At 39.2% G+C, this 26,803-nt stretch overlaps 1 protein-coding gene across 1 annotated transcript; it reads left to right on the top strand.

The window, feature by feature from the left end:
* Window positions 1-1,272: 1,272 nt before the first annotated feature.
* Window positions 1,273-26,594, top strand: TANGO2 (transport and golgi organization 2 homolog). Its single transcript, XM_054288793.1, has 9 exons — window positions 1,273-1,338; window positions 6,427-6,548; window positions 10,354-10,442; window positions 10,633-10,752; window positions 11,735-11,849; window positions 18,656-18,726; window positions 20,078-20,231; window positions 21,948-22,052; window positions 23,780-26,594. Exons 2-9 carry the CDS (start codon window positions 6,493-6,495, stop codon window positions 23,898-23,900), a joined length of 831 nt encoding a protein of 276 aa, XP_054144768.1. The 5' UTR covers window positions 1,273-1,338; window positions 6,427-6,492; the 3' UTR covers window positions 23,901-26,594.
* Window positions 26,595-26,803: the final 209 nt, after the last annotated feature.

Below are 26,803 nucleotides of genomic sequence, written 5' to 3' on the forward strand. Positions count from 1 at the left end.
TTGATGATGGAGAAGGAAAGCATTGAGGTGAACTTGCACAATGTCAAATGCCAGAGCAGCGCTAAACCTGACAGTTGACTTCAGGTTTTCTGTATCCAGTAAATCTGACAAGCCACCTAACACATCCATATACCCCTGGGAATTCTTTTAATTACTGTTTCACATCTTGTGTATATTGTGTTTATCTGTGATAGAACCTGGAAGAGAACTCCAGGCTTTTATGGTATTTCCTTACAGGCTTCACTATAAAACATTTTGTAATTTACAGGCTCCACTGAAACCCTCTATTGCTACCCATGAAAAATAGTCAGAAATTAAGTTTGAGATCTTGTTTGAAAAATGAAATAATCATATTTCAGCAGGACAAAAAGGTGACACAGATCCAATCCCAAACTAAACCTGCAGATTTAGGTAAAATTACTAAATGGTTATCAGTTCTGATCATGCTATGCTAATAACTGAAAGCAAATTGGATGCTGTCACTTGTGTTTTTCTCAGTCCTCAGGAAAGCTGTCCTGGCTGGAATTCATCCCATTGCAGGCTCAGGGCTCAGTGATTTTGGGGCCTTCCTGGGAGCAGTCTCAGCTGAAGGAGGTCAGGGGAGCAGCATCCCTCACAGGGGCCTTGTTCTGAGGGGTCAGGAGCTGCATCCAAACCCACCAGCAGCCTGGGAGTGTCTGTCCTCAGAGGCATGAGCACTGTGATGCTCACATCAGTAATATTATTATTTCACACCTTCACAGAATCAGCAAGGTGAGGAGAGACCTTTAAGATCATGAACTCCAGCCTCATTAACCACTGTAACCTCTATAAACCACTAAACCACATTACCAGATTTAAACACCTCCAAGCACGGCAGCTCTGTCACCTCCCTGGGCAATCTGTTCCAATGCCTGACTGCCCTAACAGTGAAAAAAATTTTCTACTGCCCCAGTTTCTCGTCTCAGCTCTAAACCAGCTACGCTGGCAGCAGGCTGAGGCAGCCAAGCAGCAGCTCAGGCACTGGGAGATGACCCCAATGCTCTGGGGAATACCGGGCGCTGTGGCACCGGGGCAGAACTGCAGGGCCCCGGGCCAGGGGTACAGGAAAGGTGTCGGTATCGGTGCCGGTGGGCCTCGAGCCAGGGGCACAGGGAAGGTGTCGGTACCGGCGGGCCCCGGGGTAGAGGCACAGGGAGGTGTCGGTACCGGCAGGCCCGGGCTAGGGGCACAGGGAAGGTGTCGATACCGGCAGCACGGGCGGGAGGAGGAGCCGGGCCCGGCCCCCGGAGGGGCGGTGCTGCTCGGCCCGGCCGCCCTCCGGAAGCGGCGCGGGGGACGGGCGTGCGGCGGCCGTGGGTGAGTGAGGGAGGCGAGGGAGGGACCGAGGGACCGGGGGTCACCGTGCCTGCGGGGCGGGCTCGGACACAGCCCGGCGCCGCCTCAGCTGCCACCAGCCTCCGGGAGTTGCCGGGCTCCTGCTCTGGGGCTGTGGGTGCCGTTCCTGGCCACCGCCACAGCCCCGGCCCTCCCCGCTAAGGAAGGTGCAGCTCCTGAGCGCCATTTGCTTAAGGCTTTTATCCTAATTTTATCCAGCAGCATCTCTGGGGATATTTTCAGGTGTCAGTTCGCACCTGTTTTCCTTGGTTATGCGATGGCATTTCATTCCTGCGTGGGTGGTGGCTGGTTGGTATTTGCGTCACGTATAGGAGTAATTGTAAGTGTACAAGAATAATAAAATAATTTTTAAATTAGGTTTTAAGTTGTAGCGACCCTTTGAGGTCAAGCAATAGTCATAGTTATACAGTGAAAACTACTAATGTCTTTTGGTGGTTCCTCCCTGAAGAAAACCTAAGAACAGTACAAGCTAAAAATACAGCTTTTATCTAAGGAGCAGGCCCTGCAGAAGGCTCTGAGTCTGCAGATCCGTTGCTGATCGTGCTCTTAAGAAACTGGGGCAAAGGCTGTTTTACTCCATTTTGTAAATGTTTCTAAAACATGGTGTGGTGAAAGGTTATGTTTACTGTCGTTTGTTTCTCATGGGACCTGTACAGTGGACCTCATCTAGTAAAACGCCAGAGAGAAATCAAGCAGCAGAAATTAAAATTAGCCCAATAAACTTGGGAGTGCCATTCACCTTACACGTTATTTTCTGTGTTTCATAAGTGTTGTGCTTTTGCTTTGCTGCCTCTTTCAGGGAAGACCGACTCTTCACCTTAGTAGGATTACAAAGCCTGGGTTCCTTACAAATGCTCTTCACAGGGAACAACCTGGAAGTCATCAAATTATAGATCCATCTATTCCACTTCATCTGTAGTTCTTAGTATTGTTACTGTGGAGCATGTGGTACAAAAGGGAAGTGCAAAAATGAAACAGTAAAATGCTTTGAAAATGCAGCCAGGAGACACTTTTCTCTGAGGGAGAAAAATAGAATACTTTTAAGAACTAATCAAGCATGTCTTATTTTTGATGACTTTAAAGTTTGCTATTAAAAACCTCATTTCAGTAGTGCAAGAAAATACATCCAATTTTATGGCCCTTCTATGGGCATTTGAGGACTGTTGGGCTCAGTTTCATTTGGACATAGTCAAAAGAGACAGTAAAATAGTTGTGTACTCTGCTGAACATTAGCTACTGTTGTAGTACATAGAACTAGCAGATTCCAGTGAATAATGGTTTTTAGCTCTGTTTTAGACTGCACCTAAACAATAGTTTTGGATGAGTTGAGAAGCACTTGAGATCACTGTGGTAACTGACAGATGTTATTTATGATGCTTCATTTGTGAATATGAAATACATAACAAATGGCTTCCTTTTTCAAAGCCTGCTACTGGGACTTCTTAAGGGTAAGGCAGTTTTATGCCAAATTGTGAACTGATTGTTTCTAATCAACCAAATGATGGTGGAGCCCTATGAAAAGAACATACACAATCTATCATGTTTGGGTCTCCTGAAAGTCCCTCTAAATGCTACCTTATGCTGGCATGTATCCACTCAGGCTTTTAACAGATCCTTCAAATGAGCAAAACAACACACTGTGCTGTCTAACAGAGTACTGTAGCACAGAACAAGAATGTTACTTACTTTAATGTCATTTCCAAATTAGCGGTGCCATTTGGAGCAGAACGCTTAATTACAGGATGTTTGTGGTTCTTGACAAGCTGGTTTGTGTGTATTAGGCATAAGTTGGACAGCAAACTAGAAACATTACAGAAATAGGAGATTGTTGCTATCATGTCATCCTTGGTAACTGTTATCTTATTGAGTAGGAATAAGCAAACTAGAATTTATAAAAGCTCATTATCCAGAGAGCAGTCTTCACTGTCTCCAATCTAGAGCACAGGATTTCTCCCCCATTCCTGCAGACCTTGTTGCATGGTGTGTATATTCTGGCTTGTATTCTCCTCAAAAAGAAAATCAGAAAGCAAGAGTTGTACCACAACTTAGCCTTTTCTATATGAACTCTTTAAACTATGGCACCTCCTTCATTTTTAAGGATGGTTCTGAAGACACATTTTCTGCAGAAATGGAGATTGAAAATCAGCTTTTGATCTAGCTTTGGACTTGCTGTAGGATCAAGTTGCAAGTGGAAGTCAGTGCTGGCCTAATCTTTTTCACCTTCTCCTCTCCTTGGTGTGTGGGGACTCAGCTGAGCTGAGCACATGTGCTTTGCAGCCCCAGCTCTGTGCAGTGTGCTCATCCCATCCCCGTGGCTGCAGCAGCAGCTTTTATGTGAGTTTGAGCTCAAGAGAATGCATGAAGACTTCTTGATTCAATGTTTATGTATTTACAACATCTATGACAGCCTCTCTTCAGTTTTTTTCCTCTTAGTGTTTTGTTAATTATTGTAAATTTCAGAATACCCAAATTTGAGTCTTTCAGTATGCTTCTATTTAAGAATGTAAGGCTAATATCCACAACAGGTGTTTCAAGTGCAATGTCAGCTTTAATCAAAGAAGGTACCAAAATACATTGCTTGCCTCCTTTGCCAGTTAAGTGTTGCTGCTGTTTTAAAGGGGTAGCTCTGTTTTATCTGCCTTAAACACTTCTGTCTAAAAAAAAAAAAAAAAGGTGGACCCTGAGATAAAAAATGCTGGTTTGGTATTTGGGGTTAAGAAAAGCATAAATGTAACTTTAAGAACTGTAGTAACATGAAGCAAGGTTCATGGGGTCACAAAAAGCATTCTGTCAAAGCAGTAGTACCTAATCATAATGACTGGGGATTCTAGAAAGATACTGAAGTATTCAAAATACTTGTCCTTCCAGATAATTGTGATGAGTACTGCAAACTTACTATGCAGCTGTTTTCTGACTGGCAGTTTTTGTTTAATTTTTATGCTGGCCAGTAACTTGCATGAACAGCTGGACCTATTTGATTATTTGAAGGAAACCGAATAAATCAGGCAATGGAGCCTGAAACCTGTTTATTAAAATATTGGTTTTATGAGTGATTAATTGCAAACAGTTTTCTATCAAGTAATCCATTTAATTATCTGGCAAGGCACTTAGCAGCCATATCTCCATAGTCAGCAAGAGTACTCAGTGACAGTTGTCATTAAAATTGTATTTTATATCCCTGCTTTCACCAAGTGAGCTGCTTTGCACTTTGCCAGAAATAAAAGTTTTTAGGATTCCCTGGCATACTCCCAGTAGTGCTGTAGATGGGAACCTCTAAACTCATGGATTTGAAGGTGATCTCTTCTGAGCTGTGAGTGTTGTTTCTGAAATAATCTGTATGTAGAAGATCCAAGTCTTCCAGTACTGGCAGTTCAAGTCCAGTATGATTGCAGTCTACTGAAAATCCAGCGATAGAAGTCTGAGAAGGGGCATATCACCTTCTCAAAAGTGGTTACAGTTTCTCTATAAAGCTGGCTATGCTCTTTTTAAAGACCTGGCTAGTAAATCAGTTATCCAAAATTCAAGACTGCATCTTCATTTTATGATGAATTTCTAATGCAGTTATTTTGGGATTGACTTGATAGAGGCAAAGAAAGCCAGCAGTGTGTTATTGTGTAACCTGTTTAACACAGAACAGTTGGGATAACTCTGCTATTGCTTCTTTTAGCTCATGGATTATGAGTCAACTTGGGAGGGAAATTCCTTTTGTCAGCGAACAGAATTTAAAATACTTTGAGGTGTATTTATATATATACAGACACACACACGCTGCTGTGCACTAATTTTCTTGTCAAGCATGTCAGGAGTGTTGCACCTCTTTGTGAGTTATTTCATGTCCTGCAGCAGAAGAGTCTCTTTGGAGATACTGGCTACAAGACTGAACTTACTGTGCTCTGACAACAACAGCAGGCTGGTTGTGGTGCTGAACTGTGACTTAACAGGAGCCAGCAGCTCTGGGCAAGCTGTTAATTTAAAAATAAAATCTGTATAAATGCTTCACTTGCAGCTCTGTTTTTGGTAATGTGAATGTAGTCAAGATGATCCATTTCCTGATATCTCTTACAACAAATTATGTAGCAATTAAAGGGCAAGAGAGACACTTTCCACATATCTTGAAAGTAAGGTTAAAAATCCTGGGTTTTGTACAGAAGTTTTTTCAGTTGTTGAGTTCCTCAGACAGCCTTAGAGTTGTGGTGTTGAATTCTGCCTCCCTCTCCCCTTGACTTACCTTGAAAGTCCTTGCATGGCAAAAGCTCTCAGTAACAGTAAAAATGGCTGTGTATCATTGGGTGGTGGCATTCTGATAATTGTTTGAGCAGCCTCAAAAAGTAAAGATCAGACTGCAGGTTTATTACCAGAAGAATGTTAATTGGACAACACAAAATATTTGAAAGCTGTTTTGTTGGTTTGAAATGGAAAGCACATTTGTCATTCCATCTGCATGGCCAGAATTTTAAATATAGCACAAGTGCTGGAAACTCCTCATCAAAATGTAAACTCTGGACACAAAACATCCCACGTGTTTCTGTTTGTTCCTGACCTTTTACCCAATGCTAAACAATAATAATTTCTCCTGAACATTGATAGTAGCTTGGCCTAAGTTATACTTTATTTGCAGGTCTGTGAGTGTCTTTAATGAGGCTTTTTCTGTCTTCTGCAACAGTTTGAGTCTTATTTTCTCCTTTATTCTAAAAGAAGCATTTTTTCTTCCTTAAAGAGAGGGAAAAAAAAATTTATAATGAGCAGAAAATTGCATAACAGTGGTTTTTTTCGTGTTTTGCTAGCACTCTACACTTTGTCAATATTTTCTTGATGCAGGTTTTTTCTCTAAAAATCTGAACTAGCCAGCCATAACTTTGAAAGAACTACGTAAGCATTTGGTTAGTAAATCAGTCTTTAGAACTATTCTGTTTTGGAAGTTGTATTTTATTTATGTATTTGTATTGTGAGCTATTAGTCAATACATTGCAATTCTTTAGCTCCATCACAGCTACAAGTTTCTTTTTTTATAATTTGCAGTGTAATATATAATTTCTATTACCATTTTAGGCTATCACAGAATGACCTTGCATTGAGCCTTTGTGGAAGAAATAAGATTTAAACATCAGATCTTCAATGTGCATCCTTCTATTCAAATTTGACCCACGGCCAGTTTCAAAAAATGCATACAGGTAAGATGGTTGTAGTTAAAACAGACCTGCTTCTGTAATATTTTACACAATTCCCTTTTGTAGCCAGTGTGTGAATTACAAACTAAAATCAATATTATGTGTTCAGCTGTGCTTCTGTAGTGTTTAACTTCATGGCTTTCCCCATTGGAGGAGTTACTGGAGCCTTTTTAGAAGCCTTTGGTTTTAGGCTATATCAGAAGTCTTGAACTTTCTAATCAAGGACCTGGTGATCTGTTGTGCTGTATAAGTCCTTTAAATATTGTACTCCAATGTTTGGAAGTGCTGCCTCCTACTTTATTATTCAAACTAAGTGGAATCCTGTTTGTTGGGCATCACAGTTGTAGCTGTCCCCTGCTTTCAGTGTGGTAGATCTGCTTAAGGCTTCCAGTTTGCAACCAAGGAACTTCTAAGAAGTGTCCTAGCCACTGCTTGCAATTAAAACTGTAGGCAATAAACTAAGTCATGTGTATGAAATGTTTAGCCAAAAACTGAATAAAAAAATAAGCTTGCAGGCTTCTAGGTCAGTTTCTAAGAATTTCTCCATGTCATGCAGGTGAATTTCCAAACTATTAAACATTCTGTAATCATTTTCTTTCTCATTGTAGCCTGTCCTCTTTAAATTTCATCTCCAACATCAGTATCTTTGAGTACACTGAGTTTGTAATAAAAAGACAGCAAGCACTTCAGGCTGTAAACAGACTCTTCAGGTTTATTGCTGTGTTTATATGTACTGTGTAGGTTCCATATTACTTTGTAGGGTACAAGTATTGGTATTCACACAGAAACCATCAGTCAGTCTGCTCAGTAAATGGTTGTGCCTTTCACTGACTTGTTTTCTTGTCCTCTTGGATTAAGAAGCAGATGCCATTCTACAGAAAGAGAGGAAATGAGAATGGAAACCTCAGTTGTCCAGAGTGCATTCCTTTCTGCATCTGGAGCCTGCCTGAAAAGGGATTTTGTTTATGATGTGACTGGTGCTGAATTAATATATCCATTTATTTGGTCTGACTCTCTTTGTGTTGGTAGTTAGCAAAAGACAGATTCATCAATTTGATGCCCCTTGGGAAAATCCTTTGGATGTAAACTGCAGTTGTTTGCCAAGTGAACTTTCTGCCATGATCAATATTTAAAAGTAGAACTTAGAGTAGTGTGCTATAAAAAATTGCATCAAGATTGAAGTTATTAATTTATATCAGAGAACAACTTGCTGTCAGCATCAGAACAGGACAACGCTTTTGAGATGTTGGCCCAAATTCAGGAGTATTTAATTGTGTTTAACTTTCTGTGTATCTTTTGTTAAGCAGTGCTTGCTCTATACCTGAGATAAATCACCCTGAGCTACCTGTTAGGGTGGTAAATGCCAGGCCATTGGACCAAGTGAGACCTCTCTCTACAAGTTCTTGCTAAGAGTGATTTTTCTTGACACTTCAGGCATCACTGTGCTGTAGCTCTGTTTATTTCATGGTGAGGTGTTGGAACAGTTTTCCCAACTAAAAGGGGATTCCTGTACCTGCAGACACGAATTTCTTTGTCCATCACAAACCAGGTAATTAAACTTTCCTTACTGTTCTCTGCTTGGCATTTCTAACTGAAAGAAAGTGTCAGTAATAGGAATTGGAAGTTTATAAGACAAACACCTTGTCATTGACTGAGTTTACTGGCTAGGAGGAAATAGCCAAGCTAAAACATGTTCTCTGTAACACTTGGGAGAATTTTCCATCCAGGTAGACTCTGGTTTCTAGAGCAACATATTGGTCAATTTTCTTGAGCATCTAATTAAGCAAAGAGCTCACTCTTGTGACACACTAACAAATCCATCTGCCTGTAGCTTTGCTGCTGGTTCTGTTTTCCCTCTTGGGGCTTGTTTGTGGTAAAGTTTAGTGCAGTGTAACAAGCACTTTAGTGTAGTCCATTATTACTGTCAGAGGTAATATGCTGCCTTTACATCCTTCTGAATAGTACTGTGTGCATCTTACAAATAAATTAATGTTTCAAGCTTCAAAGCTATAATCACAGGCTCTTTTCTGGAGCTGAATTGCATTGTAGGAAATTGCTTTAATGGAATGATTTCTTATGTTTTCATTTCTCTCAATATTAAAATAAATCTTTATATGTAAATCCTAATACAGTTGAATTATTTCAGCTATAAAAATAGCTGAATAGGCTTTTTGCAATTTATTAGAAGATGGGGGTCACTTAATATTGCTCCTTTTCACTATAATTATGTTTCATAAATGACAAAATAAAGATGTTTTTATTATTATGCTTTTGTATACTAGCCTTGTGCTAAATTTAGGGTTCTGCATTAAACTTGAGATGGGGAATATTCAATCACACAAAAAAGACTTTGCTTATTTTTAGTATTTAGATACCATAAGCAAATAGGAACTATGGAGTTTAATCTAATAGAAACTGTGTAGTTTCATGTCAAGAATTATTGAAGGCAAAGTATAATTGAAGCTTCAGGAGATGAGAAGTGCACTTCAGGCAAAATATTTTTTTAAAGTGGAGATACTCATTTAAATAAAAATCAGTGAAAGGAGGCTGCATCCTGTTAATGGAGCATGTTGAAGTAAGATGACAGAAATTTGGTAAACCAGCAGAAAGCCTATAGCTCAAAGACTAGAATCAGCTGGAAGAAGAGAAATTATGTAATTTTGAAAGGAACAATATTATATTTGCATTGGAAAGATAAAATTGTACATACAGGTTGCTTTCCAACAGATGTTATCTTTGTTGGGCAAAATACTAAGCACTTACCTTACAGAAAGGATCCCATTGAAGTGTCAGGTTTTTCTAGTTTCTCTATGGTTGATTATTATTCTTTTTCTCTAGTATTTCTAATGTGCAACCTGTACCTTGCAGTCCTCTTTTAAAACACTGTATTAGGGAAGAGATGAATTTGCAGGAAAGTTCAGAAACCTGCAGAAAATGTAAGTACATCTGAATGCCAAACAAAGTAATGAGATGTCATTGGAATTGAGTCTCGTGTGTTGTGGCTGAAAATTAGAATTAAAACTGTATGGTCTGTCTTCAGTTCCAGTAGCAAACTTGTCTTTGGCTGTGCAGCTGTAATTGAGATGCAGCTGGCAGGAGGAACTGACAGTGAAGAAGACAACTGAGGCTAAGAAAAACTGGTAAAGAAAATCTGCAGGTTTTTGAAAGATAGCATTTCATTAAAATTAAATTAAGCAGCATAGCTGGAGAGGAGGGGGAGCATTCACTGTCTCACAGCTGAAATGAAGGCAAGTCATGTTGTGGGTACTGATGAGCAGGACTTGGGAGCTGCCCTGGAGCTGTGCAGGTCTGTGTGCAGTCCCCTGCTGCCCTGAGCCTCCACACAGGGCCTGCCTGGGGTCACTGTTGTCTTCTACCTTTACTTGGACCCATTACCTGCTCCTCAGGTGAGGATGTTCAACCAATGAAGAACACTTTAAAAAAAAATAATTTCAAAACAATAATTGTTTTCTCTAATTAAGCTGTAACTGTGCTGAGAAATCTTAAGGTTGTTTATGCAATCTGAATTCAGTGTCTGCTTTTGTAAGAATTATTTTTTGAAAACACCTCTTTCCTCATTCACTCACCAAGAGGGACTTGCTGAGTGTCTCTGGGCAGTGAGAGAGAAGGCTGCTGTCAGATGTCAGTCCAACTTTACACTGAGTGACAAAGGTGAGGTGGGAGATAAAGGATACTTTCATGCTTGAAATGAGTTAATGCTCTGGAAAAAATTGGATTCTGCTCCTGCCTGTACTGTGAAGTTCCAATTTGTAAGTAATAGTGTCTTTTTTCCTCTTGTGTTCTGCAGGCTTATTCTAGCAGCTAATAGGGATGAATTCTACCACAGACCATCCAAATCGGCCGAGTTTTGGGACAGCAGCAATGAGATCCTTAGTGGTATGTGTGTCTTTTGAGGGGTTTATTGTATAAGGGAATCATGGCATGGTTTTTTCATTGTTAGGGTGGTGGTGTTGCCTTTCTAATAAGAAATTTTCTTCCTTATACATCTAAGGAAAACATGTTGTGAGTTTGAAACATTTTTTAATTTTAATGTATTTAATAACCTGACTCTTCCTTGTTCCATTAGGTCTGGATATGGAGGAGGGAAAAGAAGGAGGGACATGGCTGGGAATCAGTAAGAAAGGCAAGATGGCAGCCCTGACAAACTATATGCAGCCAAAGATTGATAAAAATGCAAAAGGAAGAGGTATGGAGGAGTTGAAATAAAAAAATAAAAAAAGAAGTGGACAAACAAGTCCTGATGTTGTAGTATAATATTGATGATTACAATATTAATTTTTTTAACGTAGCTTTATGGAGAAAAAGAATGTTTATGTGCTGTAAACAAATTTTTTTAACTGATGACTTTGAGTATATATGTGAAGAACTTGACTTGGATAATGATTTCTTGATCAAGCAGGCATAAGTAAAACAAGATGTAATGCCTAGAGCCTGAAGTCACATTCATACAAGCTATGCAGCAGCACCATCTCCTCTGCAAAGTAATTCTAATTAACAGGCAGAAAATTAGCCAACTGAGCTAGTTTTAGATTACAGTAGACTTCTTAAAGTGCATATTCATATTCAAACACCTTTGTCAGGGAATGTAACTTGGATTATGCTGGAGGTAGCCTAAAAGATTCTTCTTCCCCATTGATCAATCAGAGGAGGAGAAATAATAGAAAAAACCCTCTTTCAAAGAGGATGCTCAAAACAGCACATCTGTGGGGTTTTTTGAAGTAAAAATAGATTTGTGTGTAACTGTCATATGGTGCTGGATTGGGAATATATTGCAGTGACAAACAATGTTATACAGAGAAACAAATGAACCATGTCATTTGTATTTCATTTTGGGATCATATATCAGGGTAGTGAAACAAGACAAGAAAGAATTTGTAAGGTGGGAGGAGACAAAAGGTGCATCCAGTCCAGAATAGTTAGTAAATGTGAATTCTTAGAATTTCACCAAGAGCTTTTGACTGAGTTCTTCAGAGTAAAACTCATGCTCTTAATGTGAACATGGTAGAATGATGTAAGAATGTTAAAGCTTTGGTTTTGTGGTTTGGGGTTTTCTTCCACTGTTACAGCCTGTTGGCAACAGGAATCTTTATCTTTCTGTTTATTTTACCAGGGCTGTCAGAATAGTGAGCGCACACATACAAGTTGCTCTATGTACTTCTCTTTCTTAGGTGCTCTTGTAACAAACTTCTTGACTGCAGATCTGGACAGCTACTCTTACTTGAAGAAAGTTTCAGTAGAGGGACATCTTTACAATGGATTTAATTTATTAGCAGCTGACTTGAAGTAAGTCTATAAAACATCACAGTTCAAATATCAGAGGGAGAAAGATAATAACAGTGCTGTACATACAAGTCATACCACCAAAGTGTAACAATGGAAAGCCTGTCACAAACTAAACTTAGAGCTCATGTTTTTGGTAATTGGCATGCAAGGCCCTAATTTTATTGTAGTCTTCCTTTCCTTTGTTATTGTTTATCTTTCAAACACTGGAGAGCTATCTTGTATTCTAAGCATTGCTTCCCACAAAACTTCTTGCAACTCCCTGATAGGCTGTAGGCAGTCTTTACCCTGGAGGCTCTGGGGTTTGTATTTTGAGAAGACAAAACCTCAGCTTATAATTTCTCAAACACCTTTTTTTCTCTGAGAGTTGACATGCTGCAGCAGGATTAGAACAGCTGAAAGCTTTCAAGCTATTATTCCTGTCAGTGTGTCTGTGTCATTAATCTTTCCTTAAACATTAAAAATCATCACAAGACAAATAAACATTACCTTAAAGTTTCTGTAGCTGAGAAAGGATGTTGGATACTTAATTATAATTTAGTGTGATTGGCACAGTCTTTTCCACTGCTTGTGCATGTGTCTATGCACAAGTACATCTGTGACTTTGCCTTTGCCTTCTGCCTGATGGGGAGGAATGGAAATCCAGGGCTGAGGCATCTCCAGGCCCTGTGTCAGTTCCCAGCTGGATGCACACTGCATGCCTGGGAGCACAGCTGAACTGCCAGGGGCACGCTGCTGCTTTGGCACACTTGTGCAGAGGCATTAATCTTATCAGACAACCTGATGGTGCAGGGCCTTCTCCCAGTCTGCTTTTCTGCATGCTTCTGGGAATGCACTTAAAGCAGAAGGCCAGACTGTTTACTGTTTTCAGTGGAAAGCATTTCTAGCACCCTCTCACTAACTGGCCTTGTATTTACATTTTTTACTTTCTGTATTAGACCACCTTCAGCTGATGGCCAAAACTTATGAGTCAGTTCTGTGAAGGTACCATGAGTGTATTTCTGCTTGGTGGGCCTGCTTAGAAATAAATATATAGGTTATGTTTCCAGAAATTCAATCCAGAAGATGGCCAGGCAGTTGGAGGGTTTGATGCTTTTTGGTCTTTTTACTCTCTACTTTATAAAGTTCATCGTCTCACCAGATACTTCCCAAAATTTTTCAGTTGCCTAAATTATTTTTTACCATGGTCAGAGGATTTAACTTTTTGAGCTTTCTGCTGTATGTTGCTGCCTTGCTACATTGCATAAATTGGAAGGCTATCTTTTACTGAAAAGGTAACAGAAGAAATAGATGTTTTCAAGAAAATACCATATTCAAGGTGTGACCTAGCAAGCAGTAAGCTTGAGTTTCTTCCTTTTAATGTAGGAAAAGAGAATAGTGATAATGGCTGCTAGTACAATGATATTAAAGTAGGTTTGATTGATTTTATTTAAGGCAATCATTCCTGTGTTGGGTTTGTTTGTTTATTCCTCCATGCTGGGGTGATAGAGAGTTGTATGCTCAATTGAATAGTCTTTCCATGGTGATACAGGTCATAATTCCTTGTTGAGTATCACTCTGAAAGCTGTGTGTGTTGATTAACTTCTCTGCTTTGACATGTCCTTAGCCTTGGATACTCTGATGAAATGAAATTCTTGGCAAGCTAATGATGCAGAGCAATTTCAATAATATTTGTAAACTTGTCATTTTAGGAAATTAGAATTACTCCAAAGAGAAATGTGGTATGTGAATGGGAGCTACTTCTCTGTGTAAATAAAAAATGGTTGTAGTTGATGCTATTTTGTTGGGCCATGTTACTGTTCAAAACAAAGATTGAGGACTGTCCTTAATGTGTTCTTCCATTGTGTAACAAATAGTGATGGGCTCTGTTAGAGTGTGTGAAATGGAGGGGAAACTCAGACTGAAAGTCTGAATGAAGCACTGGTGGGAAGGGGTGTACCTGAGCACATTCTGCTGAGTGTAAGCAGCATATTTAGAGAGATTTACAATGTTTGAATCTTCAGGTACATGTTTCAGAAAAAGAAATTTTATCTTCTCTCAGTATGATTATGATGACAGTATGCTAGATGACAGGTGCAGTAATACAAGAAAGGGAGCTGGAAACAACTGTACAGGTTATAAAATCTCATTGTTCATTTCCACAGCTTAGTGTGACTTATTTTTAACATGCATGGGTTTTGACACTTTCAGTGTAATAATCTATTTACTCTGTGGCATCTCTTTATATCAATTTAAACACTATTGATTTGTTGTTTTAAGAAAATTACTTAGTACTTTTATTTTTCTGATTTTTCAGTTTATCATCTTGGGTGTACCTGCTGAGTATGAGAGTCATGAATATTTATTCAGTTTCTGCTTTATGCTAAACATACTTTTATGTTGAATTATAGCATGTGGCAAACAGTGTCTGTTTGGAATCTTGTGCAGCTGCAAAATTGGCTTCCCGGAAGGCAGTGTTGCCACTCCTCTCATTTTTGCTGTCTGTAGGTCTGATTAGAAAGGAACAAGGTTATCAGAGGCTGGACTGTTCTGTAAAGTAAATACCTGCTCAATATTCAAAGGGGTTTTCCTTCTTTCTCATTTGTGATAATACCTGAAGGCAGTGAGCTGCTTTTGTTGATGATCAGGACATCATTTCTGTCCTGGGGAAAACCTGTGTTCAACAAATCTACTGCTACACCTACTCAGCCTTTCATGGGTACCTCAAACTTGTGTCAGGGCTGTTGTGGCAGCATCTCACTTGTGTTCCTTACTGCCAAGTGTGTAATTCAGACTGCCCTGAAGGACAAATTGGCAGCTTCTTGTCACCCACCCAGCAAGTGCAGCCTCTGACAGGCTGTCAGTTAGAGCCCATCTGGTTCATGTGCAATAAGATCCCTGTGGAACAGGAGTGAATCGCTTTCTCCGTGATGAATAGACAAATTGTGCCTTACAAACAAGTCAGCTGGAGGAGATTACAGAAAATTGCCTTTTGGGTGAACTTGTCTGTTCTCCCCTGTCACAGACAGTATTCAACCCCTGCAGGGAAAATGTACTAAACTATACCATCACCTGCAGGCTGTCATTCAGCATGGTTAATGTGACCTGGCTGGGTGGGAAGGATTTGGTTGCTCTCCAGAGATTGGATTTAGGTGCCTTTTCAAAGTGAGAGAGGGTCAGAGCGCTGGTATGAAGAGAACATGGATGGTCAAGTCCCTGGGATTGCTCTGTAAGCTCATTTCCTTTTCTTCTCATGCACTTTCTAATTCATGATCACCTTTAGCAGAGTATACCTGTCTTGCTTCTTCTGGCTCCCTCATGAAAATGAGGTATTTCTGCATAGATCTTCAGTCACTTCCAGTGGATGGATGGACAGTCCAATGTCAAAGAAAGAAAAATGCTTCTGAAAAACATTGTTATCTCTTTCCTCTACTGTCAGCTTCTGCCTGGCCCAAAATATTAGGACAGTGCCAAAGAAATGTTTAGACACTAACAACAAAATCAGGGTCTGTTTTAAGGCAGACTTTGTATGCTGTGAGTATCCAGCAGAATTCTTTTCACCATTTTATTTGATGGTAGGTGGTACATGTTTGGGCTTTACAGTTGGTGGTTTGGTGTTTGCTTGTTTATTTTTAGCTTCAGAACAGAAAGAGTTATCTCATGATAGCTCATGAACATTGAAGAAATGAAAATGAATCTGTGAACCATACTACTTATTGGAAACTACTGTGCAGCATTTCAGTGTTGCTGCCAGTTTCATCTTTTGTCCTTGCACAAAAACTACATGCACAGATTATTCATAAAACAATCCAATGTCCTTGTCTGTAGCAGAGTAGAGCTCAGTGCCCAGGGGAGTGATCACTTGGTGATAACCACACTCTGTGCAGCTTTACTGCCTCACTACTTTTTTCCTTTTTCTTTCATTCTGAGTTTTTGTTGGACATGACTTGGAGCCACCTTGAAGGTGAAGCAGGGCAGGAGTGCAGAAGGACATTGCTTATGTTTCATCAACATTAAAAGTGATTGTGGCAAACTCTGCATGGCTTTCGTGTTGCTGTGGAGCGTCTATTACTACTGAGATTTGTGCTGCCTAGAATATTGCCTAGAACATTTATTATTGCTTACATTTTTTGACAGAATAATGTATCTAACAGCATAATTTTAGTTTCTTTCTGCTGTCAGCTATGCCTGGGATTTAAAAATATGTCTGTTGGGTCCTATTGTCATCACTTTAATTATGCCTTTATTACTTCTGCAGTGAAATTGGTATCTGTACTTGTAAGGCTGGGAGGGAAGAGAATCTTGAGTGCAGGCCAGGGTTTTGAGGCTATTGCTGCGATCAAGCTTACAGTGATTTTTTTTCATCTTGGCTTCTGCTTTGATGTTCAATTCTGAGTACCTGTAAACAGTAGGAAGGGAATAGGCAGAGCCAAATGATAAAAGAAAGAGTAGCTGACTGGCACAGTGAACTAAATTTTGAAAGTATCCCCATTTCAGAAGTCTCTTGGGAGGCTTTAGTCTCCCTTTGACAGAAGGCAGCAGCAGTGCTGCAGTGGAGGTAAGTGAAAACACTCCTGGGGGAGTGTGCATGCCATAAAATCCCAATGCCCTGAATTAGTGACCCTGCAGTTGTATGTATTCCCCATCTTCTTGATAAACTCCAGGGGATCTTGTTACTGAATTTGTCAGTGACACAAATCTTGGAAGAGATGCTAGAGGATTATATTCTTTCATGTAAAAAGCTGTTTAGAGGAAGTCAGCAGAGCCAGCTTACTCACCATGCAGTCTCATCTGTGGCAGGCCTTGTCTTACAGCTGTGTTCCAGGGCTTCCTTGGGCCACTTGTCCACTTTTCCATCTAACACTGTGAGACTTCAGGTTATAACAATTGCTCTGATCTTTTCACAGATCTTCTACAGCAGGTATTTGAAAACAGAATAGTTAATGCACCAGTACAGTAGTTTGTGTGATTTCTGATGTCTTAACTTAGGACACCTAAGGTGGGCTGTTGTCTGTGAAGAGTTGACATCAGCATAAATAAATTTGGACAAGGATCTTAAGGATGAGAAGAAAAAGATAAGGAAAATAAATGTCTTTTAAGCCACTAGAGGAAAGTTCAGAAATATTACACGTTTCTTTTAAAAGTCGATAAACTGCAAATTGAGTAACTGATGTTATCATAGCTGATATATATATACATTATATATAACAATAAAAATAGTGTACACAATATGCTTGCTGTGATTGCTGTCTTCTGCCTCTGCTGAAAAACTCGATCTTTCTGTGTGGTATCAGACAGCTCCTTGGGTTTGGGAGGAGGAAGAGTAGTGCACAGAGAAAGGCACTTCTATTTTTGCTTTATGGGGACTTTTTCCATATTCCTCTTCTTGACTCCTCTGACTTCTATAATTAATAAGTTAATATTTCCTTCTTCATTTGGCTGTCTTGCAAAGGACACTGTAGAATGTCTTTCATAATGGCTTTTCAAGAAGAATATAAACAGCTAAATCAAGACTGTTTTGCTTGTTATTAAGGTTTGAGTAGCGGATGCTAAGTTATGCAGAGCAATTTAAGTTCCAGTACATCATTAATGAGATTGCATTCTATATACTCTGATTTGCATCAGCACAGAGATACTCCTTTTTATCTTAGGAAAAAAATGAGGAGTTGGAAATAGCTTCTCTTCTGTATTATGCTTTGTGCTACTTAATCCAAATTCAGTCTTAACTGCAAATTTTGTGTTTGGGGTTTTTTTGTTTTGGTTTTTTTTGTTTGGTTGTTTTTCTTTTTTTCCGATTTGGAAACTGTCTGCTGTCTAAGGAACTGGAGCTTGAGAGACAAATTAAAAATTGAACTATGATGAGAATGAGTTTGTTGGTAACTGTGAGCAAGTAAATCACTAGGGAGAAATACAGAATTAGATCTCATTGCTGTATTCTGGCAAATTAAACAAAAAAAAAAGCCAAACCCCATCAACTGGAATGATCTGAGGAATCAGGATTCCATGTCAGCTGAGTGAGGGATGCTGAGAGTGAGCCATCTAATGGCAATCCATTTCCCACAGGACACACAACGCTTATTGATGACTTACTTTCTCTTTTTTTCCCTTATCAGTTGGTTTGGTGTTTGTGTTGTCAGTATCAGTGTGACTGTGTAGATCCCTGCTGTTTGGATATCCTGATACCATCTCTGTCAAATAAGAGTTGTTTGCAATGTTGGAATGTCTCTGAACCTTGTGCAAGACCCTCCCTGTACTCTGAGCACAAGAGAGAGTGAGTGCTGCAGCCAGTGCCTACAATTAGAGAGATTCAGTGACTACAGGGATCTGAAAACAGCCAAGAAATGCACAAAGACCCAGCCACGCCCTGCAGCATTGCTGGAAGTGGGCCTGAAATGCACTCCTGCCATCTGAAGTTGCCTACAGCAGTCAGTGGCTTAGAATGCAGGAAGGATTCAAAGAAGTGATGGGGAAAAGGGTACTTGCTGTGATGGACAGTTCCTTTGTTATCACATGCCCCCTTCTCCCAAGCAACTAAATCTCCAGTTAATCAAGACCAGGTTTTTGTCTTTAAGCCTGGCTGCTTCCATGCAGAAGTTACGGGGTTTTACTGAATTTTACTGCAGTTATGTTTAAAAATGATAATGCTACTTCCTGATAATGGTGCAGTGTTTTGAGAGCAGGAAAGTAATAAAACACATCAATGTCTGGTATCATAGGAGCAACAGTGGGAGAAGCATCTTAATGTGCTCAAAGATTGCATGAAATTAAAGCATAATCAAATATAGAAGCTGATGGCTTTTCAAGGAGAAATTTGTATTTATATTTTTCAGTACCACCAAAGGAGATGTAATTTGCTACTATGGAAACAGAGGAGAACCAGAACCTGTTTTCCTAAATGCTGGTAGGTTTTCTTCAGAAAGGTCGGAATATTACTTTTTCTTATGTAGCTCTGTATTGTTCTAGTAATTTAGCTACTTAAGCATTGTCTTCACTTACTTTTTCTTTGCATTCTTTAAAAGAAAGTATTACTAAATGTCCTTGAATTCATATAAGTTTTTGTTAATAACTTGCAGTAAAGAATCAATAGTTCATTAAAAGTTTCTATCCATGCCAGTGTATGTACCCACCTGCAGTGCAATTAGTGGAATCCTGCTTAGGTAATTATGGCAGAAGAACAGAAGTCTGTCTTGAGAATGGAATTTTCAAAGGGTCTGACCCTAACTGCCTTTACCCAGCAGTTTGAAGGTCACAGTATGACTGTGCTCCCCCAGGGACAGAGTTGGCTTTAAAGACAAAGATAATCTGTCTTATCTGGTGAATTGATTTTAAAATATTTAAAATCTAGTTCTTTGCTAGCTAGCTACAGAGAGTAATGCTCCAGAAGTCATCATCAAAAAGGAGTTTGAATGGAACCAGGACACATGGAAGGCTCTGAGCAGTGTAACTGACTGGTAACACTTGATGGCAGAGCCTCACTTTGCCTTCTTAGGTTAATGGTCAAAATGTGGCTGCCAGTAGGCAAATTGTTATTGTAGCAATTACAGCATAAATTCTTGGAAACAACTGTTAGATTTTGTACAGCTACAAATGTACATAAAACAAATTTTAATACAGACATTTTTTTAAATTTAAAATCTGGCCATGTTGTAATGAGAAACTGAGTCACAAATTCTAGGTATCTGCAGACTGTACCAAAGATGGTTCTGGTCTCTGTGCTTAGACAACAGACTCCTGTGTATGTGGCTGCCTTTAGGAGGAGAGGATGCTTGGTGATCTCTCTTGTCTGGCTTGTGGTGAGAGGGTGCCTCTAAAGAGGAGGGTCCTTCTTGTCATGCAGTGCTGCTTTGCAGTGTTTTTCAAGAGTAAAATCAGAGGCAAAGATAACTTAAGATGATTATCCCTACACTCACAAGACTAGATTGCAGAAATTATAAAATTCTGTTATGCCTTCATGGTTTAGCAAACCAGAAATTCAAACTGACTGCTGTGGATGTGAATTAGGGTACAACTAAAACCAAGTACTGAGCATCAGCATGAGGGGAGTGCTTAAGCACAGCCCAGCACAAGATGGGAGCCTGCTGTATTCTCCTGTTCAGTAATGGGCTTGTGTGTTTATGGCTCACCTGAAGGTAAAGGTTAGCTGGGGAGTCACTTAGACTTTATTAAAATTTTTAAAATCTGTAACGACAACTGAAATCACCAGAAGGCACTTTCCAATTAAATTGGGCTTTTTCGTGTGTGTTTGTGTGTAGGAATATATGGATTGAGTAATTCTTTGTTGGATACACCATGGAAGAAACTTCAGTATGGGAAGCAGCTTTTCACAGAAGTGGTCAAGAGAAGTCAAGACCTCACCAAAGAAGACTTGGTGAAGGAGCTCCTTACAGTGATGAATAATCAAGAGCCGTAAGAATGTGATAGCTGGAATTTACTCAAATACAATATGACCCATTTAAAAATATGCACATAAAAACTGTTTTGAAGGGAAAAAGCACTTTACCTTCATATTAATTGAAAGCAGTGTTCTCACAGAGCCTGACTTTCAACAGGATTGATTTTCAAGCAGGAGATACAATTAAGGCTACTGCAATCTTAGACCTCATCAGCTGTGCACTGATTTCTCTGTGCCCTTTGTTTTTAAAGATTGCACTTCTCTTAGTAAGGGCAATGAGTGCATGTCTAGGGATGTGCAAGCTGCTTGCTGTCAACTTTTTGAAGGCTCACAAGTTTGCTTACTGCACTTAAAGAAAGCACTTATTTTCATAGATCATAAAATTATTTAGATGGGAAGGGACCTTAAAGATCTTCTGGTGCCAACCTCTGTCATGGACAGGGACACTGTCCACTAGCACAGGTTGCTCAGAGACCCATCCAACCTGGCCATGAGCACCTTCAGGGATGGGGCACCCACAGCTTCTCTGGGTAACCTGTGCCAGGGCCTCAGTGCCCTCACAGGTGCTGAGCAGGTTTGTGTTAGTAGGTTTTACTCGTCTGTGTTGCTGCTCAGAGTAGAGCAGACAATAGAGGGTGGAGAAGCAACACTTCAAAGTTCAACCAGCTGCCTTCCTCAGAAGTGCAGTTGTTTCAGGCTAACTGGGGGAAGGAGAAAAGGAAGGGTGTGTACAATTAAGTCAGGAAAGTTCCAGTCAAGTAAGTTTCAGTCAAGGCAGTCCCCAAGAGATGAGTTTGAGATGTAAGGAAGGTTCCTGCACTCACAACTGATGGCACAGTGAACCTGAGCCCATCAGTTGGATCTTCAGAAGGAAAGAAACTTGATAGCACTACATTCTGCACACATGGAGTTGGATACAGGAGGTGCTGTGGTCTAAATTCATATCATTGCTCACCATCTGGTAACTCTCATGTTTACCTTGGATTTTATCTGTCTGGGAAGTGATTAGAGTTGAAGCAAAGCTGTTTCTGGCATATAGATTCAATTTCCCAAACTTTACAGAAAATTTTAATGCCAGCATTCATGAATGTGGCATTTTTCAGTGGTTCAAAATAAAGTTTTGTATAAGAACTCAGACATATGAGCAATGACTAGTAATTGGGGAGTCTGCTAAGCTGTCTTTATAGCTTTTTTCATCTATCTCATCAAGTGATTTTTTAAAAAATTGTTAGACTTTATACTTTTTACTAGTAAGAAGACAAAGATATAAGATACAACATAGTCAAATGGTCTTCCCTTAATGTTCAGTAATTCCATTTGATCTCATCTGAAACCATCTGACTATAAAAGGGAAATATTTACTTACAAAAAGCAATATTTAAACTAAGCCTGTAATCTTTCCAAATCATACTTCAAGATGAAATGATCTTTTCATAATAAATATGAACATGTGGATATGCACTAGCTTTGAACTTTCTTAAAATATCCTGTTTCATATTACTTTATGATCTCTTTGTGTGTGCACATTACAGGAATGTAGTGGGTACAGAGGTTGGTTTAATCACAGAATTCCATTCTTTCCTGATGGGTTTTTGTCCTTTACCCCCTCTCTTCTGCTTCAGCCCTGTGATCTCAGGGATGTCCTGGAACTCCTTCCAGATCAAGAGGGATGAATGTGTTAATATTGGAGATTTTTATTTTTTTTTTAACTCTTTTCCTACTTTTTCCAGTCAGTTACCAGACCCTGCAATTGAGGACCAAGGCAAGGATTACATCCGCCCCATCCTGAACAAGTACGCGGCCGTGTGCGTTCGCTGCCCGGGCTACGGAACAAGGTAAAACCAGAGCCAGAAATGAATGTGTGCTGATCAAAGCACACCTCAAATCACAATTGGGCTATTGTCAGGTTATACTCCATAGTGACTGCTTTAATTTTTTTAAAGATATTAATCTGGTATAATTCAGTCATGTGTTTCCTTGGTCAGTATTTGAGTGCCTGGGGTTTGCTGCTGAAGAGGATTTGAAGCTCACACTGTGGTTCATCTTTGATGGAGAACAGGGCACAGCTTTGCCTTGTCCCAGACAAGATAATACAGTTCTCCTGCTTCCCCAGTGTAAGAGCAGATCTGAGCACATCTAACTTTGATCCTACCAGAGATTTGCAGAACACATTTCTCCTCCACGAGCAGGAATCATGTCTCCTGCGTTGCTAAATCAGAGTTTTCCTTAGACATTGCATCAGAAAATGGATCTGCCATTTTCATACATTAAGAACCTATTGCTCTTGTTCAGCAGAACCTGTATTTCCATTTCTTCCCTAACTGATGCTGCTGTTTTTACTGAGATATTCTCACTCTGCTCTGACTGTTCCACCAAAACTGCAAGAAGAATAGAAAAATGCAATGCAAATCTTCATTTGATCTTCAGTGGGACAAAATTGCTGGTGAACCCTGTTGCTGGTCTAAAAGTCTGCCAATAATTTTGTCAGATTGGTCTGTGGCATGGTCCAGCCATAGTATTTCCTCTGTAGAGATGGGAGCTGATAAGCAGAGTGCTCACTGCTGTAGGTATTTTAAGTTGGTATTCTGAGAGAGATACTCAGTATTTACAGTGGTTTCTTTAAATGTATTAAAAGAACATTTTAAATATAGGACAATGAAGATTTAACATGGTAACAAAGCAGCTTCCTCCCCTTGCTTCACAGATTGGAGTCCAGCCATTTCAAAGGAAACAGGGATAACTTGATAGAAATACTGACCTTCTCCTGGTGAATTAGCACACATTTCAAGTCTCCCTACTGCTATAATTGTACGCTCACATTTACCTTTCCCTTAGCAACAGGGCTTAGTGAATAGAGGTTGTTAACTGGGCCTCACTTTCTTGTGAGGAAATTAAGTGCTTTTTTGTATGAGTGAACAACTGTGAAGTGACTTGGGAAAGGCCACCAGATGAGGATGGTGCAAAATTCCTACTGTCAGTAACTCCTTTGTGGAAGGGTACTGCAGTGTCCATGGAGAAATCACAGCTTAGCCAAGGCAAAGTGGAATAGATGCACTTGTGGCATCTGCTTTTACTGAAAACAAATTTCCTCTTTGGAAGGTTCTAGAGAGACACCTTTTTCTTGATCATATATCAATGTCCCGTGATAATAATTAATATATACAATGGATTTGAAAGAAAGGGATGAAGAGAGTACTGTTGATGTCAGTAATCCTCATGGGTACATGTAGGGTGTGAAGAAAAACTTAAGTTTTATGCTACTTCTTTCTGAATTGAGCACTTTGCACTAAGTTTAAGCTTTTACCATACTCTCTGCAGTGAGCAGGTTTGTGTGTCAGCTGCTGCAAGTGCAGCAGGGAATCAAAGCAGTGGCGTGACAGAACAGACTGAAAATGCCCATTTAAACTTGTCAGGATGATTTCTGCCCTGCTCGTGTGTTGATGATGTGCTCAGGGGGAAACAAAAAAGGGGAAAAGGGATTAAAACATTTGGGAGTGAGGGATGGCAGGCTGGCAGTTCCTGAGATGGAGCCAGGTGTAACCTTGTGCTGCTGCTGTTGCAGGACGAACACGGTGGTGCTCATCGATTCCGAGGGATGTGTCACTTTCACCGAGCGCAACATGATCAATGCTGATGTCAACCAGTGGCAAACAAGCACCTATGAATTCAAACTGCACAGTTAACAACTTTCCACATGAGTGGTTTGTAATAATAGCAATGAGACAACAAGCCATTAAGCTCTAGTAAATGTTTTGTGCCAGCCTCCACAAACTAAAAATAGCAAGGAAAGCAAAAGTTCAAATAAACTGGTATCATACCCTATCAAGCTCACACATGCTTTACCAGATGAAGATGCTTTTTTTTTTACATGAAGTAGCAACTTATAATCAGAAATATTTTATTTAATACCACGCTGCTTTCAGGGCAAGGCCATCTTTGTCCAATACAAAGTCACTGCTTTTTTGTAAGTGTGGATTTTTTAAAAGATGTTATTAGTAGACTTAAACTTGTTTTTAGTTCTAATGGTGGGGAAATATTTGCTGCTTTTACTGTTCTATATGAAGGTTTTACCAAACTTTGCTTTACCTTCAACATATGCTGTTAAGATTGTACAGCTGATGCCAATGTGCATTAGATGAATGTATGTTGTCCTGTAGAATTAAGTGCTTTAGTCTCATTTCAGCTTTTCAGTGCCATGGTGCAATGTTCTGCCTGGGGAGGGCAGAGAGGGGGGATTCTTTACATTTGTTTTTCTATAGATAGTACAGCAATAGATCTTATTTCTAAAACTTGATCTGAGAATCAAGATAGGGAATTTAGTTCAGTCTCTGTTCACTTTTACTGAAAGAACCATAGGAGCAGACTCGCATATCTTTGACCTGAATAAAACTATTTGTGCTGTGATATCCTGTTTCCTGATAGTCTAATTAGCAGTATTGGTTTTGTTATTTTCTTCTCCAGCAAGCAGATAAGGAATAGGCACCTGTTCGTAAACAGAAGCTGAAGATGAGGTTTTCATATATTGCCTGTTTTGTACATATAAAATTTTGGATTCATTTCTTTATTGGTAGAACGTGTTACAGCCTGGAGTGGATTCCATCTCATGGATTATTAGTAGAAATAGCTGTGTGTTGTAAGGTGACACTGTTGCAGTCTTATATTGCTGAAAAAGTTGAATAGTAAGAGGTACTTCCTATGTTCTAACACCTGTGAATTAAAAAGCTATTTAAATGCATGCTTTTTTCAATTATTCAGTGCCAGTGTGGGTAATGGAAGATTCTAGCTAATAACAGGATATTTGAAAACCCTAAGCTATTTTTGTTTCTGTTGGTGTTCTGTTTTGACTTTTTTTGAATACTGAATATTAGGTTAGTAATGGATCACCACTATTTTTTTTCCTTTAGGTATGCTGACTGTATTTTCACAAGCCTCAGATTTTAATTAATTATTGCAAAGTAGTCAGATTTTTGATACTCTGTGGAAGATGTGCAGCTGTGTTTCTGTACTCAAGCCGGTGTATTTTGGCATTCTCACCTGTGTGTGCAATGGAGGCAGCAGTAAATGAGACTTTCCATTGAGGTGAAGTACTGTGAAAGGCCATTCCCAGGTTTGTATTTGTCAGGAAATGCTAAAGCAGCATTTAGTTAAATCTCTTCTTTATATTTGCATATTTAAATAGCTTCTAGATACCAGGACTGCTTACATGGCTAGTCACAGGTTGTGGATTCAGTTCTGTATAAATCACTTTTTGACCACCTTGATTGCAAGACAATCAACAATTGTGTTGGGTTTAGAACTCAAAGCCTTCTGAGCTGCAGGAAATGGTCAGCCCTTTTTGATTTTTTGATGACTTCCTAAACCCTATATTTTTATGGCTAAAAATGTTAACTGTTATTTTTAGATGCCAAGTAGCTAAAGCTGTCTTAAATTTGAGTTTAACACATGCATATCTAGAAACAAAGCCCTGCCTCAACAGCTTGCTCTGAGAGTTTGCATAGCAAACTTTTTTTATATCCACTTACAAATAGTGGATATTTAAACATGACATTCTCTTTGAAGACATCATAAAAGCAAGCAAAATGCATGCAATATCATGCTAAAAGGACTTGTAATCTTCAGTTTATGGCAGTCCTGTAATAATGAAAATTTATTCTTAGTTTTTACACATAGGCAAAGAAAGGTGAGTCAGACCTTAGATGTAAATATGGATTTATAATAGTGTATTTTGATATGCTTGAATCAAAATTTTAAATCTGAGATTTGCTTTTTCTGGCAATTAAAATAAACAGGAAAGAGGCCAAACCTTGGATGATGTTTTTATCTCATCAGAATAGCTAATAAAGAGAGGTTCTTTAACTTCTTTGGAGGCTTTTGTGAGAGTTTTGTCATTGGCTTCAGTGGAAACAGGATCAGGACTGCTGTGCAGATATATCAAGTGGTGCTTGTCCATACAAGTGTGATAAGGTATTTGTGAAGTGCATGATCTACTCTGTCCAAAGTAGAGTTGCAATGAATCCACTGGAAAAAGGATCCTGTACCTACAGATAACAAAGAAAGTGTTTTATTTTTATAAAAGTATTTTTAATAATAAAAGGGAATTTTAAATACCAGTTTTAAAGGATATAAAGGAGAAAGGTGTATATAGGAAACTACTGCATGGCATTTTATTAAGTTTGCTTATAAATGTCATCTCTTCAAAGTCATGCATTTGCAAGAGGTCTTTATTTCCTGATTTTTTTCTATTGGAATGGTAGTGGAAGAAATTTTAAAATGTGTAAAACCTCAGCTATGTTTTTTTGCTTAAAATTGTGTCATAATTGTTGTTTACATGTGTGTTCAAAACTAGAATCAGAATAAAGTCAAGTTGGTGACCAGTCTTTGTTGGCATTAGTACATTGTGCATTTTTGCACATACGTTTTTGTTCATTTGCCTGTAATTTGGTGTGATGACAATGAAGTTAAATCTTTAATGCCATATTAATGATGAAGGAACTGTAATTTAAGTTCTATTTCTGGTACTTAATTCTATTTTAAGAGTGCTGTATTTTTTCTGGGGTTTTTATGTGCTATTGTATGGTTGTCTTAT

The sequence above is a fragment of the Melozone crissalis genome, unplaced genomic scaffold (genome assembly GCF_028551555.1).
Source record: "Melozone crissalis strain CALT ecotype California unplaced genomic scaffold, PUWL_Pcris_2 ptg000063l_1, whole genome shotgun sequence".
Lineage (NCBI taxonomy): Eukaryota > Metazoa > Chordata > Aves > Passeriformes > Passerellidae > Melozone > Melozone crissalis.